The sequence below is a fragment of the Pseudophryne corroboree genome, chromosome 2 (genome assembly GCF_028390025.1).
Source record: "Pseudophryne corroboree isolate aPseCor3 chromosome 2, aPseCor3.hap2, whole genome shotgun sequence".
NCBI lineage: Eukaryota > Metazoa > Chordata > Amphibia > Anura > Myobatrachidae > Pseudophryne > Pseudophryne corroboree.
In genome coordinates, this window is record NC_086445.1 from 1,054,254,625 (window position 1) to 1,054,276,595 (window position 21,971).

At 48.1% G+C, this 21,971-nt stretch overlaps 2 protein-coding genes across 2 annotated transcripts in view; one reads left to right on the forward strand and one right to left on the reverse strand.

Annotated features, from left to right (window-relative positions):
* Positions 1-21,971, reverse strand: part of AGPAT3 (1-acylglycerol-3-phosphate O-acyltransferase 3) — a 262,014-nt gene that overhangs the window by 231,366 nt on the left and 8,677 nt on the right. The window lies entirely within an intron of this gene.
* Positions 17,325-21,971, forward strand: part of LOC135031103 (uncharacterized) — a 29,085-nt gene continuing 24,438 nt past the window's right edge. The window contains exon 1 of the mRNA XM_063953986.1: positions 17,325-17,391. Within this exon, the coding sequence (XP_063810056.1) occupies positions 17,325-17,391 (67 nt within the window). The remainder of the gene's footprint in view (positions 17,392-21,971) is intronic.

A 21,971-nucleotide genomic window follows, 5' to 3' on the forward strand; every position in this document is an offset into this window, starting at 1 on the left:
TTACCAAGTGATATTGGGTCTTGGTTGTAAGTATGTGCTTTACACTTGAGAACAGCCACTCTGTCTGGTTCTTGTATTGCTGTCAGGAGCCTTTTGATGTGAGACGCATGCGCTACAGGTGTGCCAGCTGCCGTCATGAAATTTCTGAGGTGCCATAGGGCCCCAAAATCATGCACCACTCCAAAAGCGTACCTAGAGTCTGTGTATATATTAGCTGACTTACCTATGGCCAACTCACATGCTCTGGTTAGGGCGACCAGCTCAGCGAATTGCACTGAGTGTGGTCGGCCAAGGGGTTCAGCTTCTATGATACCTTCATCATCTACAACTGCATATCCGGTGCACAAGTCTCCCGATTCCGTCTGTCTGTGGCAACTACCATCAGTGTAGAAGGTAAAGTCTACTCCTTCCAGTGGGTTGTCACTGATGTCAGGTCTCGCAGTGAAAGTTTGGTTCAGGTATTCCATACAATCATGCATATCAGTATCTGCACTAAATCCTCCTTCACCATCATTCTCATCCTCCACCCTTTGTGCATGACCAGGCACACTTGGCAAGTAAGTTGCAGGATTTAGTGAGCTGCATCTCTTAATGGTGATGTTTACAGGGGCCATCAGTGATAACTCCCACTTTGTAAACCGTGCTGATGAGACATGTCTGGTTTGGGCAGAGTTCAGTAAGGCTGATACTGCATGAGGTGTATGGATGGTCAAGTCGTGTCCTAACACTACGTCCTCGCTTTTACTTACCAGCAAAGCTATCGCTGCAACACTTCGCAAGCAAGTGGGGAGAGACCGTGCTACAGTGTCCAACTGTGCACTGTAGTAGGCTACCGGTCTGCTGGCATCACCATGTCTCTGTGTTAAGACTCCTGCCGCACACCCAGCACTTTCAGTACCGTACAATTCAAAGGGCTTCTCATAATCTGGCATACCTAATGCAGGTGCTTGTGATAGACACTGTTTTAGTCTCTCAAACGCCAGTTCGGACTCATCTGTGTGAGAGATCTGTTCCGGTTTGCTCGACGAGACAATTTCTTGCAAAGGTAAAGCCAGTATGGAGAACCCTGGAATTCAGTTCCTACAGTACTGTACTCCCCTGTACGTGAAGGCAAAGAGGTATTGGCTGTCAGGGTGAAGAGGGACAGAAAAGAAAGCAGAGCAGAGATCAATGACAGTGAAGAATTTTGCAGTAGGGGGAATTTGCATGAGGATGACAGCTGGATTGGGCACTACGGGGAATTGGCTCTCAACTATTTTGTTTATCCCCCTTAAATCCTGCACTAGCCTGTAACCCCTCCCCCCACTCTTTTTCACAGGGAAGATGGGACTATTGGCGGTGCTGGATGTCCTGACTAGGATGCCCTGTTGTAGCAGCAGCTCTATGACTGGGTACACTCCTAACTCTACCTCTGGCTTCAGAGGATATTGAGGGATTTTTGGAGCTATCCTACCATCTTTTACTTGTACTGCTAATGGAGCTACATTCACCATCAATCCAGTGTCCTGTCCATAATTTCCTCTACCTTTGATGGACATGTGTCTATAACAGTAGAATGTGACATTAGCCTTTGAGGGGTGTCTAGTATATCTTGCACTTCTTGAGCATGGTTCTCAGGTATATCCAAGAAGACACCCTCAGGAGTACAATATATGACACACCTCATTTTACACAATAAATCTCTGCCGAGTAGATTAGTCGGAGCCGATGCAGCCAACAGGAATGAATGTTTGGTTTGCAAGGGCCCTATCGTAACCTCTGCAGGTCTACTCAAAGGGTATTGTTGCAACGTTCCTGTTACTCCCATTGCCGAAATCGTTTTTCCCGTAGTTTTCACACCTGATGTGGAATTCAACACTGACCTGGCCGCCCCTGTATCTACAAGAAATGGTAATGGTACACCAGCTACATCAACCATGACCTCAGGTTCCTTTCCAATGCTAGCAATCAACTTCACTGGCTGCAGACTACAGGTGTGGCCTGACCTCTATTGTGTAGTGGGACCTTCCCGCAGCGCATTGGCAGCTACGATATGTGAGGGGGGTAGCTGAGAGTTTTCGGAGGTCTGCCAATCCCTCCTAGGTGGGTACCTCCGTGTTTCCCCTCTATGTGGTCCCTGTTCCCAACTATGTGTGTTATAGCGTGGTTCATATCCTGGTCTAGGGGGTCTGTATACATTATGTGTCCTTTTATCCCTACATTCCCTTGAGTAGTGCCCTTCCTTCTGGCAATTGTAGCATACTATTACCCGAGACTTACCATCAGGGGTCTGGGGTTTTGGCTGATGGGACTTTCCTGTAAGTGCCTGTATACTTACCATCATCAGCTCATCCCCTTGCAACTCCCTGTGTTTTGTGATATTCCAATCATGTTCGATAACGGACTCTCTCAATGCAGCCACCGAGATACCTCTCCAGTTAGGTAGAGAGGTTTGCACCCTAGTCCTCAGTGTTTCCTTTAAACCATCCATTAACACCGAGACTGCTACCTCCCTGTGATGTGCATTATGCTCAATGTCCTCGACCCCAGTGTATCTAGCTATTTCCTGCAGTGCTCTATGGAAATATTCGGCTGCCGTTTCACCTTCCTTTTGTCTTATGGAGAAGATTTTATTCCATTTAACAACAGTAGGGAAATATACTCCTAATTGCAGATTGATTTGCTTTACGTTCTCCTGATTGTATTCATCAGTGAGAGGTACTTCTACATCTAATTTACAATCCGTTATGAATTTCGTGATGTCAATATTGGAGGGTAAACACACCCGTAGCACTGTTCGCCAATCTTTATTTGTGGGTTCATGGGCGTTACCTAACTCTCTAACAAATTTCTGGCATCTGACTAGATCTTTTCTGGGATCGGGGAACTCAGACATAATTGACCTTAACTCTGCTCGGGTCCAAGGACAATGCATGGCAATGTTCCTGATGGGAGTTACTCCCTGAGTGTCAGTTCTCCCATTGGGGACTGCGATCACCCTGACAGGATTTAATTTAATTACATCATTCTGGCTTGACTCTATAATGCGGGGAGCTATTGTCTCTGCATAGAGTATGGTGCCGTACTTACCTGTGGACACAACCTCACTTACCCCTCACTAGGGAGCATCGCTACAACCCTTGGTGGTTGGGCCATGCCCACCTGAGTATTCTGTATGGTGGCTGCTAGAGAGAGTGCCGATATCCTACTGGGCTCATCTTCCTGCTCACAGTCCTGGGGAATATTTTAAACGGGATACAGCTGGCAAGGGTTAGGGTTAGTACATTGATTAATTACTTTCTTATCCTTTACCAATGCACCATTGCTTGTAGCCAATTTCTCCCCATCAACATATGGTGGTGGTGGTGGTGGCAACATATGGTGGTGGTGGTGGTGGTGGTGGTGGTGCGGTCGCCATCGCTTTCCCGCTAGGTTTGGAACCTACTGTGTGAGCCAATTCCCTTTGCACATCCCCCTCTTGCTGCCACGAGTTTAAACAATCTGTATGTCTAATCCTTTGTTTTCTAGATTTTATCTGACATATCCTAATCCTTATGTTCTGTAATACCTCTGACTCAAAGCTGCCCATCCTAGGGATTGATGCCCTATCTTCCGCAGTCATACGTACCCATTCAGAACAAAAAGTCTCTGCGTGTGGACCATATTTCCCACACATAATGAACCTCGCCGACCCTCTCGGCCGCAATTCTTCAGCCTGAACCCTGGCTACCATACGTCTCTTACTTGAGCAACTGGCTCCCATTGTGGGTCCTTTCCCACAAACACCACTAAAATACACAATGCAAGCAGACGGTGAAAGTTCTCCGAGCACTCTTCACCCGCTCTCGCCCACATTGGCCAGTACTACAATACACTGTTGATAGTGGAAGACAATGTACCCAACTTAGGGCCCTAACTGGCTTCTATTCACTGGAAGTTTTTTAGGAGTGACTTAGCTTTTCCAGTGAATATCTACCGTTGGAGATTTTCCTGAGAGAGACCAGCGAAAACTCCCTGTCAGATTGTGTTTGGTCTGTGTCCCCGGAGGGGGCGCTAGTGGGTCAGTGGAGGTAGGAGGAAAGAGACGAGGAGGTTGTATCACGTTCTTGCGCATGAGCGCAAAGGTATTTTATTCAGCAGATAAGTTTAAACAGAAATGCAGCAGAAATAATATATCAGATGAGAAAACACTTGGAATGATAACAAATAGTCTATGGCAATGGATGATAGGTGACTTGAGAAATCATATCCGGAAATAAAACAACAGAATGAATGTCAATGAAATGATTCTGGTTTGGGAACCAGAGCAGGGTTATAAAACAGAGAACTAAGGCAGTAGATGGATATTGCAAACCTGAGCATAAGCAGGAGACCAACTCACAGTGCAGGTGATGAAGCACTGGCAGCAGCAAGCTGTGTCACAGGTGGAGGAATGAACACACCTGGAGTTTAGTCTTCAACTGCAGGCTGAAGCACACAAGGTGGTGATGAGTGTGAAGCCCAATGCAGGTTGCTGGTATTGCTGAGCCTTGAAGTTCCACGGGAGCAAGCAGAATCACCAGGAGTATAAGTTCTTAGCAGAGAACCAGGAACTCAGGAGAAACAGGAGCCGATCCTTTCATGCAGGTTGTCAGAATGACACAAAGTCCAGGATGCCTGTGAGGTGAAACTGTAGCCTCCTATATACCCCATGGTGTGCAGGGATTGGATGGAGGAAAGGACAGTGGGTGCGGCCACGCACCGGATTGGCCGCAGTATACTAGCTGTTTGGAAACTGTCATGGCGGCGCCCACGCCGCGGCCCAGCGGGGACGCGGCGCGCACACGCCCGCTGGCTCAGGAGTGTTCCCAGGACCTTGATGATGTCCCATGGCAGGGGCATAGGCGACAGGTGACCGCAGGGAGCCAGGACGGAGTCCGCAGCGGCGGACGGAAGCCAGTCTGGTAAGCCGATTCCTGACAGTACCCCCTCCTTTAGGGGTGGACACCGAACACCCACGTGGTTTGGAGGGATGAGTGCTGTGGAAGATACGGACCAACCTAGGAGCATGGACATCAGATGAATTCACCCAGCTTCTCTCCTCTGGGCCATAACCGAACCAGTCGACCAGGTACTGGAGACGTCCATACCGGCAACGAGAGTCCAGAATCTTGTTGATCTCAAATTCCACGCCCCGCTGAGTTCGAACCTTGGGACCTACTGGAAGAGTATTCTGAAAGCGGTTTAGGATTAGAGGTCTGAGGAGAGAAATGTGAAAGGCATTAGAAATACGAAGTGAAGGTGGTAATTTCAACTTGTAAGCCACTGGGTTGATGACACTCTCAATAGGGTAAGGACCAATGAAGCGTGGTGCAAACTTCATGGATGGGACCCTGAGACGAAGGTTGCGGGTTGATAACCAAACCCTGTCCCCCGGTTTCAAATGGGGAACCGCACGTCTCTTGCGGTCGGCGTAGATCTTGTATCGATTGGAGGCTTTTTTGAGGGAAACATGAATTCTTTTCCAAATGGAGGAAAACTGAGTCAGAGCAGTAGTGGCAGCAGGAACATCCAAGTGAGGGAGTTCTTGGAATTCAGGTACTCGAGGATGTTGCCCGTAGACTGCAAAGAATGGTGTCGTGTCTGTAGCAGTGTGGTAACGAAAGTTATGGGCGAACTCGGCCCATGGGAGCAGATTGAACCAATCATCCTGGGAGGATGTCACATATAACCTTAGAAAAGTCTCAAGTTCTTGATTGACTCTCTCTGTCTGCCCATTCGTCTGAGGATGGTATGATGACGAGAATTTCAATTTTATCTGCATGGCAGAACAGAGGGCCCTCCAAAACCTCGCTACAAACTGTACCCCCCGATCAGATATTATTTCGGAGGGTAAACCGTGTAAACGGAAGATCTCCTGTAGGAAGATCTGGGCAAGTTTCGGGGCAGAAGGGAGACCCTGGAGAGGAACGAAATGAGCCATCTTGGAAAATCTGTCCACTACAACCCAAATAGTGTTATGTCCCTGAGAAGGTGGAAGATCAGTGATAAAATCCATTGATAGGTGAGACCAAGGACGATTAGGGACAGATAAGGGTTGTAACTGACCTGCTGGAGACTGACGAGGAGTCTTGTGCTGCACACATTTCGGACAGGATGCCACGAAATCCTGGATGTCCACTTTCATCTTCGGCCACCAATATGATGCAGAAAGGAACTTGAATGTCTTCAGGACACCAGGATGACCAGAGAACTTGGATTGGTGGGCCCAAGCTAGCAACTTGGGACGGAGTTCTGGGGAAACAAAAGTCTTACCCGGAGGTGGAGCTGGAGAGACTTGAGAGGCAGCGAAAACCACGGGACTCAGGATGGAATGTGGCACAGAGTCAGATGTTCCCTCTTCTGATTCCATGGACCGGGATAATGCGTCGGCTTTCACATTCTGTGAACCTGGGCGGAAATGAAGCCTGAAATTAAAACGTGAGAAAAATATAGCCCACCTGGACTGGCGAGGGTTAAGGCACTGAGCTGCTTTTAGGTATAGCAGGTTTTTATGATCCGTGAAGATGTTAAACGGATGTTTAGCCCCTTCTAGGAGATATCTCCATTCCTCGAGAGCCAGTTTGATTGCCAGTAACTCTTGATCTCCCACGGAGTAGTTAGCTTCTGCGGGAAGAAACTTGCGAGAAAAGAATCCACAAGGGTGAACTTTCCCATCAGATCCCTTCTGGGAGAGAACAGCTCCAACCCCAACTGTAGAGGCATCTACCTCCAACTCGAACGGCCTGTTGACATCTGGCTGTGACAGCACTGGAGCAGACATAAAGGCTAGCTTGATCTTCCGGAAGGCTGCCAAGGCTTCTTCTGACCAGTTGGAATGATCTGCCCCTTTCCGAGTCAGGTTGGTAATAGGAGCGATGAGAGTGGAGAATCCTCGAATAAATTTTCTATAATAGTTGGCAAAACCCAGGAACCGCTGGATAGATTTGAGGGAGTTTGGAATGGACCAATTGGCAATGGCTTCCAATTTTGCCGGGTCCATCTGAAGATCCGATCCGGAAATTATATACCCCAGGAAGGGTATAGAGGGAACTTCGAAGGTACATTTAGATAATTTCCCGTAGAGACGGTTCTCACGAAGACGTCGGAGAACTTCACAGACTTGTAGGCGATGAGATGGAAGGTCTTGAGAAAAGATAAGAATATCATCTAAGTAAACAACAAGGTACTTATACAGGACATCACGAAAGATCTCGTTCACGAAGTGTTGGAATACCGCTGGAGCATTACTTAACCCAAATGGCATTACCAGGTATTCATAATGGCCATCTCGAGTGTTGAAGGCTGTCTTCCACTCGTCACCACTCCGGATTCTGATGAGATTATAGGCACCGCGGAGATCTAACTTGGTGAAGATGCGAGCCCCCTTAACTCTATCAAAAAGTTCGGTAATAAGTGGTAGAGGATAACTATTCTTGATGGTAATGTCATTGAGACCCCGATAGTCAATGCATGGACGTAATCCACCATCCTTCTTTTTGACGAAGAAGAACCCTGCACCAGCGGGTGAAGATGACGGACGGATGAATCCTTTCTGAAGATTCTCTCTGATGTAATTACTCATCGCCTCTGTTTCAGGAACAGACAAAGGGTAGGTGCGCCCCCTGGGTGGCTTCTTGCCAGGAAGGAGATCGATGGGACAATCCCATTCCCTATGGGGCGGCAGGATATCAGCAGCCTTTTCACAGAAGACGTCTGCGAAATCTTGATAAGCTGCTGGGAGTGTTAGCTGTGACTTTACTTCGGTAGACTTGATGGGACACACTTGGGCTAAGCAGGAATGATGACAGTGTGAACTCCATGAGGTAAGCTGCAACGTTGTCCAGTCGAACTGTGGGTTATGTAGTTGAAGCCAAGGCATGCCCAAGACAATCTCCTGGGTGGCTTGAGGGATGACCAGGAACTTGATCACTTCTGAATGGAGAAATCCAACTCCCAGAACCACTGGGGTAGTTTGATGTGAAATGTTCCCTTTAGAGATTCTACTACCATCCACAGCAGTAATGTATACAGGATAAGAGAGTTCACAGGTAGACAAGCAAAATTTGTTTACCGCAGCTTGGGTGATAAAATTTCCTGCAGCACCGCAGTCCACTAATGCTGACGCAGACTGGAGCCCAACGGAAGTTTCTAACGTCACTGGAAGAATGAGATCTTGTTGAGAAGGAGCTTGACTGAATGATCCTAACTTGACTCCTCCCTTACAAGTCAGGATCTGGCGTTTCCCGAACGCATCGTGCAGGAGTTAATTTGATGACCCGCAGCAGCACAGTATAGGCAAAGCCTCTCTCGTATTCTTCTTGCCCGCTCCTCAGGGGTTAGGCGGGACCTATTTACCTGCATAGGCTCGTCAGAAGAAGGAGGCTGAAACTGTACAGAAGGTATGAACCTTACTCTGCGAGGTTCACTCCGAGCGCGTTCATTATTGCGTTCGCGGATGCGAGAGTCCAGCTTTATACACAGGGAGATCAAGTCAGACAGTTGAACAGGAATGTCACGGGTTGCCAGTTCGTCCTTGATCCGATCCGAAAGTCCGTGCCAGAAGGTTGCTACCAGAGCTTGGTTGTTCCATTGGACTTCTGCAGCCAACGTCTGGAACTGGATGACATATTGTCCCATGCTTCGGTTACCTTGACGAAGTTGGATCAGGTCTGCCGAAGCTGATGTTGCACGACCAGGCTCGTCAAAGATCCGTCTAAAGGTTGACACGAAGTCAGAGTAGTTATTGATCAGAGGGTCAGCACGTTCCCACAAAGGAGACACCCAATTCAGAGCAGATCCAGAGAGTAAGGAAATGATGTAGGCAACCTTGGACCTTGGTGTAGGAAAGTTATGTGGTAATAACTCAAACTGTATTTCGCACTGATTAAGAAACCCGCGACATAATTTAGGACTGCCATCATATTTGCTCGGCACGGGCAGGTGCAGACGTGACACTGGAGCTGATGCAGCCGACATAGAAGAACTTACAGCACTGGCAGGTGCTGGGGTAACAGTAGGTGAGAGTACACTTGGCAGGGACTGCTGCAGTGTATCCAATCGGGAGGACATCCCTTGTAGAAAGTGAAGCATCTGCTGCTGCGCAACCTCTTGACCATCCAGACGGGAGACCAGATTTTGCAAGGCCTCTGACCCCACACTCCGTCCACCATCCGAGTCCATCGATCCTGGACTTACTGTCAGATTGTGTTTGGTCTGTGTCCCCGGAGGGGGCGCTAGTGGGTCAGTGGAGGTAGGAGGAAAGAGACGAGGAGGTTGTATCACGTTCTTGCGCATGAGCGCAAAGGTATTTTATTCAGCAGATAAGTTTAAACAGAAATGCAGCAGAAATAATATATCAGATGAGAAAACACTTGGAATGATAACAAATAGTCTATGGCAATGGATGATAGGTGACTTGAGAAATCATATCCGGAAATAAAACAACAGAATGAATGTCAATGAAATGATTCTGGTTTGGGAACCAGAGCAGGGTTATAAAACAGAGAACTAAGGCAGTAGATGGATATTGCAAACCTGAGCATAAGCAGGAGACCAACTCACAGTGCAGGTGATGAAGCACTGGCAGCAGCAAGCTGTGTCACAGGTGGAGGAATGAACACACCTGGAGTTTAGTCTTCAACTGCAGGCTGAAGCACACAAGGTGGTGATGAGTGTGAAGCCCAATGCAGGTTGCTGGTATTGCTGAGCCTTGAAGTTCCACGGGAGCAAGCAGAATCACCAGGAGTATAAGTTCTTAGCAGAGAACCAGGAACTCAGGAGAAACAGGAGCCGATCCTTTCATGCAGGTTGTCAGAATGACACAAAGTCCAGGATGCCTGTGAGGTGAAACTGTAGCCTCCTATATACCCCATGGTGTGCAGGGATTGGATGGAGGAAAGGACAGTGGGTGCGGCCACGCACCGGATTGGCCGCAGTATACTAGCTGTTTGGAAACTGTCATGGCGGCGCCCACGCCGCGGCCCAGCGGGGACGCGGCGCGCACACGCCCGCTGGCTCAGGAGTGTTCCCAGGACCTTGATGATGTCCCATGGCAGGGGCATAGGCGACAGGTGACCGCAGGGAGCCAGGACGGAGTCCGCAGCGGCGGACGGAAGCCAGTCTGGTAAGCCGATTCCTGACACTCCCTATACACTAATACACAAATCACGCTTGCGTATGCTCTACACGCTGCTAATGATGCCGCGTCACGTATTGCACCCACAAACGCGCGGTCCAATTGCACAGCGTATAGGTACTTGTTACCTATCTGCTCTACGACCACTAGAGTCGAATATACAAGCTGCGCTCCTCAGCCGGAGCGTAGCAAAAAAAACCTTTACTTCAATACTACACAATGCACAATTCTCTATTACGCTCCTCTGCAAATCTCCTCACGATTTGCGTATTTCACTATCTGTATTAACGTGAGTCAGCCGCCTCACGCCGCCAAGCCTCCACTTACTTGGTGTACCAACGACGGGATCCGAATTCCCGGGGTTTAATACAATCACTCATACTTTCAGCTCACACAAATACACAGTGTTTTTCTGTACAGAAAAATTTCCACTCTTTCTGATTGGCAGCTTTACCCCAGAGGCAGTACAGTTTAAACAAAAGTCTTACACTAATCTGCTTTTGAAATCGGATAGTTATGTTCTATTGTATTTAAGGTATCCCACCTTTAATTGAGCAACTATCGTGTGATTTGTACTTAGCGTCTGCACTCCTACGCAACCTTGCATAAACACGCGAGCGTGCGTGCCTTTTCCACCGCGTGCGTGGCCCTGTACTTTGTCCGGCCCACGTGTACAAATGTGCGTCCACAATTATACAATCCACACAATCTCTATAAATGTGAGCAATACAAACTATAATTGCCCACAAACACAACCCACACTTGTTCTGTGTAAACCTTTACAACCAGGCCAGAATTGTGTTTTGTGTCTTTATAATTACTCCCTTAACACACTAATTCAAATTTATCTATATAGCGAACAAATGTATCCGATTTCACGCAGATCTAAACTGATTTAAAAATCTATACCTTGTGGCAACAATATGTGAGAGGGTATGCAAAGTATAGGTACGCCCTGTGTACGCTTTTTCGTGCCAAAAAATTACACTGAGACAATAAACAGCTTCTTTCTGTATCCGGGTTTCACACCAGCACCTCTTAAGACTACAGCCACAGACGTGATCTAACAACACAGAATAGGGTTTAAAAACGCCCAAGCAACCAGAAAAAGTTTATCTTAAGATGCGTCTCCACCCTTTGTTGATAGATCAAAGTCTGTTTTATGGGCTGCAAATCTGTGAGTATGTAGTGAACCGGAGGAGCCCCCAATTGTGAATGCTGATTATTTTGCAGGACAGAAAGCTATACCTTAATACACTTAAATTCGAGCTGCTGTGGCCGCTGTAAGTAATCCTTACCCTACGTACTTTTTACACAGTTAGCATACAAGAGCCCGTACCGTGTACGCACTTTGCGTACACACGCCGCGACGGACATACAAAGTACACGCAGTGCATACACACACACCGACACGCGGTTAGCACAATGCAGATACACGTGTGATAGAAATACACCTTAAACCTTTAGCAGGAAATGGGACATGACACCAATTGTATTTCAAAACTATGTTGGGGTCCAACCCACCAACGGTTATTTTACTAGCAGGGGGTTACAACAATAATACAATACAATAAGAGAAAAAGGCTACAGTCAATGGTACATACATTTGTTTGCCTGCGCTTCCCGGTCCGGTCCTCAGTCATCAAGGTAGATGACCTTCAGAGATTGTGTGTGACCGGACCTGCAGCTGGCTTTTTATACATTTGTCCAAAACCTAATACAATGAAATCTGTAATCTCTTCATCTATTGGTCACTGGGATGGTCATTTACAGTACAGGAGAGGTCATAGGTGAGTTTGAATAGGTGGGCGATGTCTGGTCCAGGTGCAGGTGCAGTTGGTCTCCACTGGGTTCCTGACGAATATCAGGAGTACAGTAAATACAGTTGATATTAATATTCTGCTCCTACACATATCTATTCGCAGGAGCGTGCAATCTTCCGCAAACCAACACCGGAATATTACTCTTAAAATACCCTACAGCTGGATACCAAACACCACCTCCTAACCTAATTCTGTCCCCTCTTATCCTGTAAAGGTGAATCCCTTCGTTATTATACCCTTTAAGCAAGTGTAACTCGCTGGTGTGGTGCAGGGAGACTATGTGTACATTGTGCACTATGTGTATTAAATATGTAATGTGTCTTTATGGCTTTTCCATGCAATCACAAATACCACAGTAATTACTCATACCACGCGCTAATACGCAGGACCACGTGAGCGGTCATACGCAACTTGCGAATATGTGCACGCACGGCAGAAAAAGTACGCGCACAGAGGCCATCTGTGTGTAGTTTGTATGTGATGTGTGTACTGCAATATTTTTGACTTCGACAGCCCGTTCAATAATCATATCAGAGCATTCATCTTGGACATCCAATAAAGCTGGGAGGACGTCACGTATTAATTTCAATAGCTCCGAACCTTTCACAGCCTCAGGCAATCCAATAACCCGGAGTTTCAGTCCCCTGGACCTATTTTCCAATTCATCTGTCTTGTTATGTAGCTGGTAACAAGACTTGGTGTTTAAACTGACAGCTTTCTTCAGATTGGCAATATCAGCAAAACATTCCCCCAATCTATGCTCAGTAGTTGTAAGACTCTGGTAGAACTGGGCTAGCTGCCTGTTAATATCTGCAGTTTGTTCTTTCAAAAGAGGACCCACAGTCTCTTTAATAGCATTATCCAGTGCAGTGTAAGTAAGGGGAACCTCTGCGGCTTGTGGCACAGCAGGTGAGTGTGGGGGGGTGCTCCCATTAGACATCTCATGGGAGGAAGAGGGAGAAGGCGACCTACCCCGTGATGGCAGCGGAGGAGAGCTCTGTGGAGAGGCAGTAGGCAGGGTGGGTTGCAGAGCTGCCAAGGAGTCCCCAGCGCCCGCCATTTTTTCTTCAGTGCGGCGCCGCTCCTTCTGGCCTTTACTGCGCAGCATGAGGGGAGTCATATAGCGCTCCATACACTGCAAGCTGTCACCGGCGCTATGGGGACATGGTGGTCCAATCACGGGAGGCTGAGGGCAGTGGAAAGGGTGCAAATTATTGGGAGGTTAGCAGAGCCGATCTCCCTAGCTGCTAACCATGCGGCACCCGGAACTGGAAGTCATTTCTTTACTTCTTTATTAAAACCTGACGACAGTGCTGGGGCACTGAAACGTTGTTTAAAGATACGAGACCGCTGTTTGTCCGTTACTAATGCCGTGAGTGCCGCAACTCCATTCTCCTATACGTTACATATGTGAGGGCATTGGCTCCATCATTTTATATATATATATATATATATATATATATATATATATATATATATATATATAGTATCCAAATAATCCGGCACTCTTGCTAATGTCCAGCTGCCTGGGTGCCATTGTCTAAAATTGTACACATGATGGAGTCAGAACAGTATATGCTCAAGACAGACACGGCACTCCAGGACTAACTATAAAGGTTTTTAATAATCCAGCTTATTCAACAACCTGCATACCATCCGGTCCAAGGTGCAAATGTCCGCAGGGACCAGTGGTGCGATATATGACATCAAAGCACAAGCATGTTACAATGCAGCATTTCGGACCATACAAGGCCCTTCATCAGGTGATGCTGGTGCTGGCAACAAACAAATAAAAAATAAAAAAAAACTTTCATGCTATAATTGAACTGTTTCAGTTCCAACACCTCCGGTAATTCTTCTCTAAATTGGATATAAGAGGGACTGCCACTTAAAGGGCTACTGCATATGTTTTTTAGTTTATTGGAAATGAATTTGTCTATGTTTATAAATATGTATTAAACTATACTTCACTATATAAACCTTTTCTCATTTGCATATTGACACAACCTCCCTCTGCAATGAGGAAGTAAGCGATAAAATTCAACAAATAACAGAATACCAAGGAGCGCTAGTTGAGTAACCCCTCTGTTTATTATTGTTATTGACACTTTTGAGTAGAAAACTTTAGTTTGACTTGGAGTGCCATACACAGACTTTGCCAGAATTTGGCTACGAACTGGACACCTCTATCGGAGATAATCTCTTCAGGAAGACCATGTAATCTGAAGATCTCTTGAATATAGACTTGAGCCAGCTTGGAAGCTGATGGAAGACCGGTGAGAGGGACAAAGTGAGCCATCTTGGTGAACCGGTAAACTACCACCCAGATGGTATTATACTTGTTACACTCAGGAAGATCTGAAATAAATTCCATGGATAAATGGGTCCATGGGCGGTGAGGAATAGACAATGGTACCAGTTGTCCAGCGGGTGGCTGGTGAGGTACTTTGTGCTGAGCACACTTGGGGCAGGATGCAATAAATTCTGTAGTGTCCTTCTTCAGGGTCAGCCACCAGTATGATATGGAAACAAATTCAAAGGTTTTTTGAATACCCGCGTGTCCGGCGAAGCGAGAGGAATGTGCCCATTGCAAGAGCTTCTTTCTGAGTGACGGTTTAACAAAGCTTTTCCCTGGTGGAGGCATAGAGTCCACTCTCACAGTGGCGAATGCCATTGGATCAAGAATAGGATGTTTACCAGTAGATTCAGACTCATTTTCTTGCTCCCAGGAGCGGGAAAGAGCATCAGCCTTGTGATTCTGTATCCCTGGACAAAACGAGAGTTTAAAGTTAAACCTGGTGAAGAAGAGTGCCCATCTGGCTTGACGAGGATTGAGGCATTGGGCGGCTTTTAAGTACAGAAGATTCTGGTGGTCTGTCAGGATATTGATGGTATGAGAAGCCCCCTCCAGTAGATATCTCCATTCTTCGAGAGCGAGCTTGATTGCAAGAAGTTCTTGGTCACCAATAGCGTAATTGCGCTCAGCAGGAGAGAACTTCCATGAGAAGCCACAAGGATGTAAGTGGCATTCAATGGCTCTTTGAGACAGGACTGCGCCAACTCCAACTGATGAGGCATCCACCTCCAGGGTGAAGGGCGAGCTGGTATCAGGCTGTTTCAGAACTGGAAAAGAGACAAACTTTGGTTTAAGTAAATAAAAGTCTTGAGTAGCTTTTTCCGACCACTTGGAGGGATTGGCACCTTTTCTTGTAAGAGCAGTGATAGGTGCCACAATAGTAGAGAAGCCTCGAATGAACCTCCTGTAATAATTGATGAACCCCAAGAATCTTTGAACACCCTTGAGTGTCGTGGGTATTGGCCAATCGCGGATAGCCTGGAGTTTCTCAGGATCCATCTCTAATCTAGAACCGGACACAATGTAACCCAGAAACGGAATTGACTTGACCTCGAAGACACATTTTTCCAAATTACAACAAAGATGATTGGCACGGAGGCGAGACAGGACCTCCTTGACCCAGTGACGATGTTCCTTTAAATCATTAGCGACGATGAGAATATCATCAAGGTAGACCACAACATGTCGGTAGAGGATATCTCAGAAAATTTAATTCACAAAATTTTGAAATACCGCTGGAGCGTTGCTGAGTCTGAAAGACATGACGCGGTACTCATAATGTCCGTCACGGGTGTTAAACGCGGTCTTCCACTCGTCACCCTTCCAGATACGGATGAGGTTGTACGCACCCCTCAGGACCAACTTGGAAAAGATGGTGGCTCCACTGACACGATCAAATAGCTCAGTGATGACAGGCAAAGGGTACCAGTTTTTCACAGTGATGTCGTTAAGCCCATGGTTAGTCAATACAGGGTCGCAGACCGGGATCAGTACTAAATGCTACCGGCCGGAATCCCGGCGGTCGAAATACCGATGCCGGAATCCCGACCACACAATCCCGACAGGGCTGGCGAGCGGAACGCAGCCCCTTGCGGGCTCGCTTCGCTCGCCACGCTGCGGGCACGGTGCCTCACTACGCTCGCCACACTATTAGATTCTCCCTCTATGGGTGTCGTGGACACCCACGGAGGGAGAATATGTCGGGATTGTGGCGGTCGGGATTGTGGCGTCGGTATTTCGACCGCCGGGATTCCGGCCGGCGGAATCTTGACCGCATCCCCGCAGACCACCGTCTTTCTTTATCATGAAGAAGAAGCCTGCGCCGGCTGGAGAGGAGGAAGGCCGGATAAAACCTTTAGAAAGGTTCTCTTCAATATACTCCTCCATGGAGTGGGTTTCTGGAAGCGACAGCGGATAAGTGCATCCCCAAGGTGGAGTCTTCCCTGGAATTAGATCAATAGGACAATCCCACTCCCTATTAGGAGGAAGACTATCTGCGGAGGACTTGCTGAATACATCAGTGAAATCTTGGTACGGTGGAGGTGGAACATCTGGAGATTTGGAAGAAGAGGTGCAGACTGGAAGTACCTTTTGAAGACAGGTCTCCTAACAGGAAGGACTCCATGCCAGGATACGCGTAGTCTTCCAATCAAGTTGTAGATTATGGAGACAAAGCCATGGAAGGCCTAGAACCACAGGATGTGTGGCTTTTGGAATAACCAGGAATGATATCAATTCAGAGTGAAGAGCTCCTACCTTCAGACGGATAGGCAGGGTCTTGAAGTTAATGACTACATCGGAAATCCTGCTGCCATCCACAGCAGTCAAGCATATAGAAGATGAAAGTCTCTTGGTGGGTAGGGACCACTGCTTAAGGAATTCCTCAGTCACAAAGTTTCCAGCTGCTCCAGAGTCCAGCAAAGCAATGAGGTTCTTGAAGCGCAGAGACACTTGAAGAGAAACTGGAAGATTGTAATCACATGAAGATGGAGAGTAGGTCATTACTCCTAGCCGGCCCTCTCCCTGTCTGGCTGGGATTTGGGGTTTCCCTGACGCTTCGGAGAAGCGTTGATGACATGAGATGGAGCAGCACAATATAGACACAGGTGTTCGGACAGGCGTCTCCTATGCTCTGTAGGCGACAGACGAGAGCGATTGATCTGCATGGGCTCATCTTTGGGCGGAGATAGCTGACGAGGAGGATTAACGATAGAGGTCTTAGGAAGCGTGGACCTTCCTCGCTCAGTCACCCTTTCGCGGAATTGGAGATCAACTTTGGTGCAGAGAGATATGAGCTCATCTAGTTTTGGAGATAAGTCTCTAGTAGCAAGCTCATCCTTGATTCGTTCGGATAACCCGTGCCAGAAGGCTGCATAGAGCGTTGTCATTCCAGGAGAGTTCAGACGCTAGGATTTGGAACTGTACCAGATATTGGCCAACTGTCCATGTCCCCTGACGTAGCCGGAGAAGATCAGTGGAGGCATATGTCACACGTCCTGGTTCGTCAAAGATGCGTCCGAAGGTTGCCACAAAATCTGCATATGAAGAGAGCAGAGCATCCGACTTCTCCCATAGAGGTGAGGCCCAATCCAAGGCAGAGCCACTGAGGAGGGAGATGATGTAGGCAACCTTGGTGCGGTCAGTTGGGAAATTGCCAGGCTGTAACTCAAAGTGTATTTCACACTGATTTAGAAACCCTCGACAGGCTTTGGTGGAACCATCGAACTTGGCTGGTGTCGGCAAATGGAGACGAGGTGCAGAAAGGGGAATGGTGGGTGGGGTTACCACCTGAGGTACTGTAGTCAGAACACTGGACGCCCCTGAACCACGGAGGGTTGCTTGAATTCCATCCAGCCGGGAGGAGAGGTCCTGGAGACAGCAAATCACTTGACCTTGTACAGCTTCCTGATGTTCTGAGCGGGCTGCAAGTTGTTGCATCGGGTTGATCGCTTGGGCCTGGTCTCCAGTTGTATCCATTAGGTCAGTGCTTACTGTCACAACTGAGGGCTGAGGCTGACCTGGGGAAGCCTCAGATGTAGGGGCTGGCGTGTAGGTGAACCGGGAAGGTAGAATTGGGTTCCTAGCTATACAGGAGATCTAGCACCATCTGCCCGAAGGCGTGACCACGACAACGGAGTTATAAAAATAAAAGTCTGTTTAATGAACACACAGTATAGACACCTTGGTTATGCAATGACTTCAACAGAAGATGTGCAGATAGATATTACAGTACAGTTCCTAGAAGCGCGGAGGTAATAAGTGCTGTGGCTTTGCAGAACGGTATGTTAAAGTCCTTGCCAAATCCGGAGCTGGTAAGTCCGTATGCCACAGCTAACCGCTGAGGTGAGGAACGAGCTGGTACTGCCCAGCAGATGATACACAGAGGCTGGGGTAAACACAGGTGCACAGAAGTTGAGATGGTACTTGGTAGAACTGCAGAGAATACCAGATGGAACTGGTGTGAACCAAAAGGTGTACTGAACTCAACGCTGGAGTCCGATGCAGAGGCAGAACTCTGGGAGGCAACGGAGTCATCTGCCGCCGGGCTCCTGCTCTGAAGGGGGCACCTGTCCTCCCATTCTGTGACACCATTGAATTAAGTTAATTGATATCTGTCACTGTCTTTTCAGTGGCCAACTTCCTCACTGGTCCCTGCACCTTACAAATCACACCCTCTTTATTATACACATTTTACAAGTGTCACACCCAGGATTAGAAACCACTGCAAAGAAATGTGTGATTTAAAATAAGAATTTACTTACCGATAATTCTATTTCTCGTAGTCCGTAGTGGATGCTGGGAACTCCGTAAGGACCATGGGGAATAGCGGCTCCGCAGGAGACTGGGCACAAAAGTAAAGCTTTAGGACTACCTGGTGTGCACTGGCTCCTCCCCCTATGACCCTCCTCCAAGCCTCAGTTAGGATACTGTGCCCGGACGAGCGTACACAATAAGGAAGGATTTTGAATCCCGGGTAAGACTCATACCAGCCACACCAATCACACCGTACAACTTTTGATCTGAACCCAGTTAACAGCATGATAACAGAGGAGCCTCTGGAAAGATGGCTCACAACCACAATAACCCGATTTAGTTAACAATAACTATGTACAAGTATTGCCGACAATCCGCACTTGGGATGGGCGCCCAGCATCCACTACGGACTACGAGAAATAGAATTATCGGTAAGTAAATTCTTATTTTCTCTGACGTCCTAGTGGATGCTGGGAACTCCGTAAGGACCATGGGGATTATACCAAAGCTCCCAAACGGGCGGGAGAGCCGAGACCCCTCGGGCAGCCGCCCAAGATGAGCCCACCTTCCTTGTGGAATGGGCTTTTACAGATTTTGGCTGTGGCAGGCCTGCCACAGAATGTGCAAGCTGAATTGTACTACAAATCCAACGAGCAATAGTCTGCTTAGAAGCAGGAGCACCCAGCTTGTTGGGTGCATACAGGATAAACAGCGAGTCAGATTTTCTGACTCCAGCCGTCCTGGAAACATATATTTTCAGGGCCTTGACTACGTCCAGCAACTTGGAGTCCTCCAAGTCCCTAGTAGCCGCAGGTACCACAATAGGCTGGTTCAGGTGAAACGCTGACACCCTCTTAGGGAGAAACTGAGGACGAGTCCTCAATTCCGCCCTGTCCGAATGGAAAATCAGATAAGGGCTTTTACAGGATAAAGCCGCCAATTCTGACACGCGCCTGGCCGAAGCCAGGGCCAACACATGACCACTTTCCACGTGAGATATTTCAAATCCACAGATTTAAGTGGTTCAAACCAATGTGATTTTAGGAACCCCAAAACTACATTGAGATCCCAAGGTGCCACTGGAGGCACAAAAGGAGGCTGTATATGCAGCACCCCCTTGACAAACGTCTGAACTTCAGGAACTGAAGCCAGTTCTTTCTGGAAGAAAATTGACAGGGCCGAAATCTGAACCTTAATGGATCCTAATTTTAGGCCCATAGACACTCCTGTTTGCAGGAAATGCAGGAATCGACCTAGTTGAAATTCCTCCATTGGGGCCTTACTGGCCTCGCACCGCGCAACATATATTCGCCAAATGCGGTGATAATGCTTTGCGGTTACATCCTTCCTGGCATTGATCAGGGTAGGGATGACTTCATCCGGAATGCCTTTTTCCTTCAGGATCCGGCGTTCAACCGCCCTGCCGTCAAACGCAGCCGCGGTAAGTCTTGGAATAGACAGGGTCCTTGCTGGAGCAGGTCCCTTCTTAGAGGTAGAGGCCACGGGTCCTCCGTGAGCATCTCTTGAAATTCCGGGTACCAAGTCCTTCTTGGCCAATCCGGAGCCACGAGTATAGTTCTTACTCCCCTCCGTCTTATAATTCTCAGTACTTTTGGTATGAGAGGCAGAGGAGGGAACACATACACTGACTGGTACACCCACGGTGTTACCAGAGCGTCCACAGCTATTGCCTGAGGGTCCCTTGACCTTGCGCAATACCTGTCCAATTTTTTGTTTAGGCGGGACGCCATCATGTCCACCTTTGGTTTTTCCCAACGGTTTACAATCATGTGGAAGACTTCTGGGTGACGTCCCCACTCTCCCGGGTGGAGGTCGTGCCTGCTGAGGAAGTCTGCTTCCCAGTTGTCCACCCCCGGAATGAACACTGCTGACAATGCTATCACATGATTTTCCGCCCAGTGAAAAATCCTTGCAGCTTCTGCCATTGCCCTCCTGCTTCTTGTGCCGCCCTGTCTGTTTACGTGGGCGACTGCCGTGATGTTGTCCACTGGATCAGCACCGGCTGACCTTGAAGCAGAGGTCTTGCTTGGCTTAGGGCATTGTAAATGGCCCTTAGCTCCATTTATGTGAAGTGATGTCTCCAGGCTTGACCACAAGCCCTGGAAATTTCTTCCCTGTGTGATTGCTTTCCCGCCTCGCAGGCTGGCATCCGTGGTCACCAGGACCCAGGCCTGAATTCCGAATCTGCGGCCCTCTAGAAGATGAGCACTCTGCAACCACCACAGGAGAGACACCCTTGTCTTTGGTGACAGGGTTATCCGCTGATGCATCTGAAGATGCGATCCGGACCATTTGTCCAGCAGGTCCCACTGGAAAGTTCTTGCGTGGAATCTGCCGAATGGAATTGCTTCGTAGGAAGCTACCATTTTTCCCAGGACCCTTGTGCACTGATGCACTGACACTTGGCCTGGTTTTAGGAGGTTTCTGACTAGTTCGGATAACTCCCTGGCTTTCTCCTCCGGGAGAAACCCCTTTTTCTGGACTGTGTCCAGGATCATCCCTAGGAATAGAAGACGTGTCGTCGGGATCAGCTGCGATTTTGGAATAATGAGAATCCAACCGTGCTGCCGCAGCACTACTTGAGATAGTGCTACCCCGACTACCAACTGTTCCCTGGATCTTGCCCTTATCAGGAGATCGTCCAAGTAAGGGATAACTAAAACTCCCTTCCTTCGAAGGAGTATCATCATTTCGGCCATTACTTTGGTAAAGACCCGGGGTGCCGTGGACAAACCAAACGGCAGCGTCTGAAACTGATAGTGACAGTTCTGTACCACAAAGCTGAGGTACCCTTGGTGTGAAGGGTAAATTGGGACATGTAGGTAAGCATCCTTGATGTCCAGAGACACCATATAATCCCCTTCTTCCAGGTTTGCAGTGACTCCATCTTGAATTTGAACCTCTGTATGTAAGTGTTCAAGGATTTTAGATTTTAAATAGGTCTCACCGAGCCGTCCGGCTTCGGTACCACCAATAGCGTGGAATAATACCCCTTTCCCTGTTGTAGGAGGGGTACCTTGATTATCACCTGCTGGGAATACAGCTTGTGAATGGCTTCCAATACCGCCTCCCTGTCGGAGGGAGACGTCGGTAAAGCAGACTTTAGGAAACGGCGAAGGGGAGACGTCTCGAATTCCAATTTGTACCCCTGAGATACCACCTGAAGGATCCAGGGGTCCACCTGTGAGTGAGTGAGTGAGTGAGCCCACTGCACGCTGAAATCTTTGAGACGGGCCCCCACCGTGCCTGAGTCCGCTTGTAAAGCCCCAGCGTCATGCTGAGGACTTGGCAGAAACGGGAGAGGGCTTCTGTTCCTGGGAATTGGCTGTTTGCTGCAGCCTTTTTCCTCTCCCTCTGCCACGGGGCAGAAATGAGGAGCCTT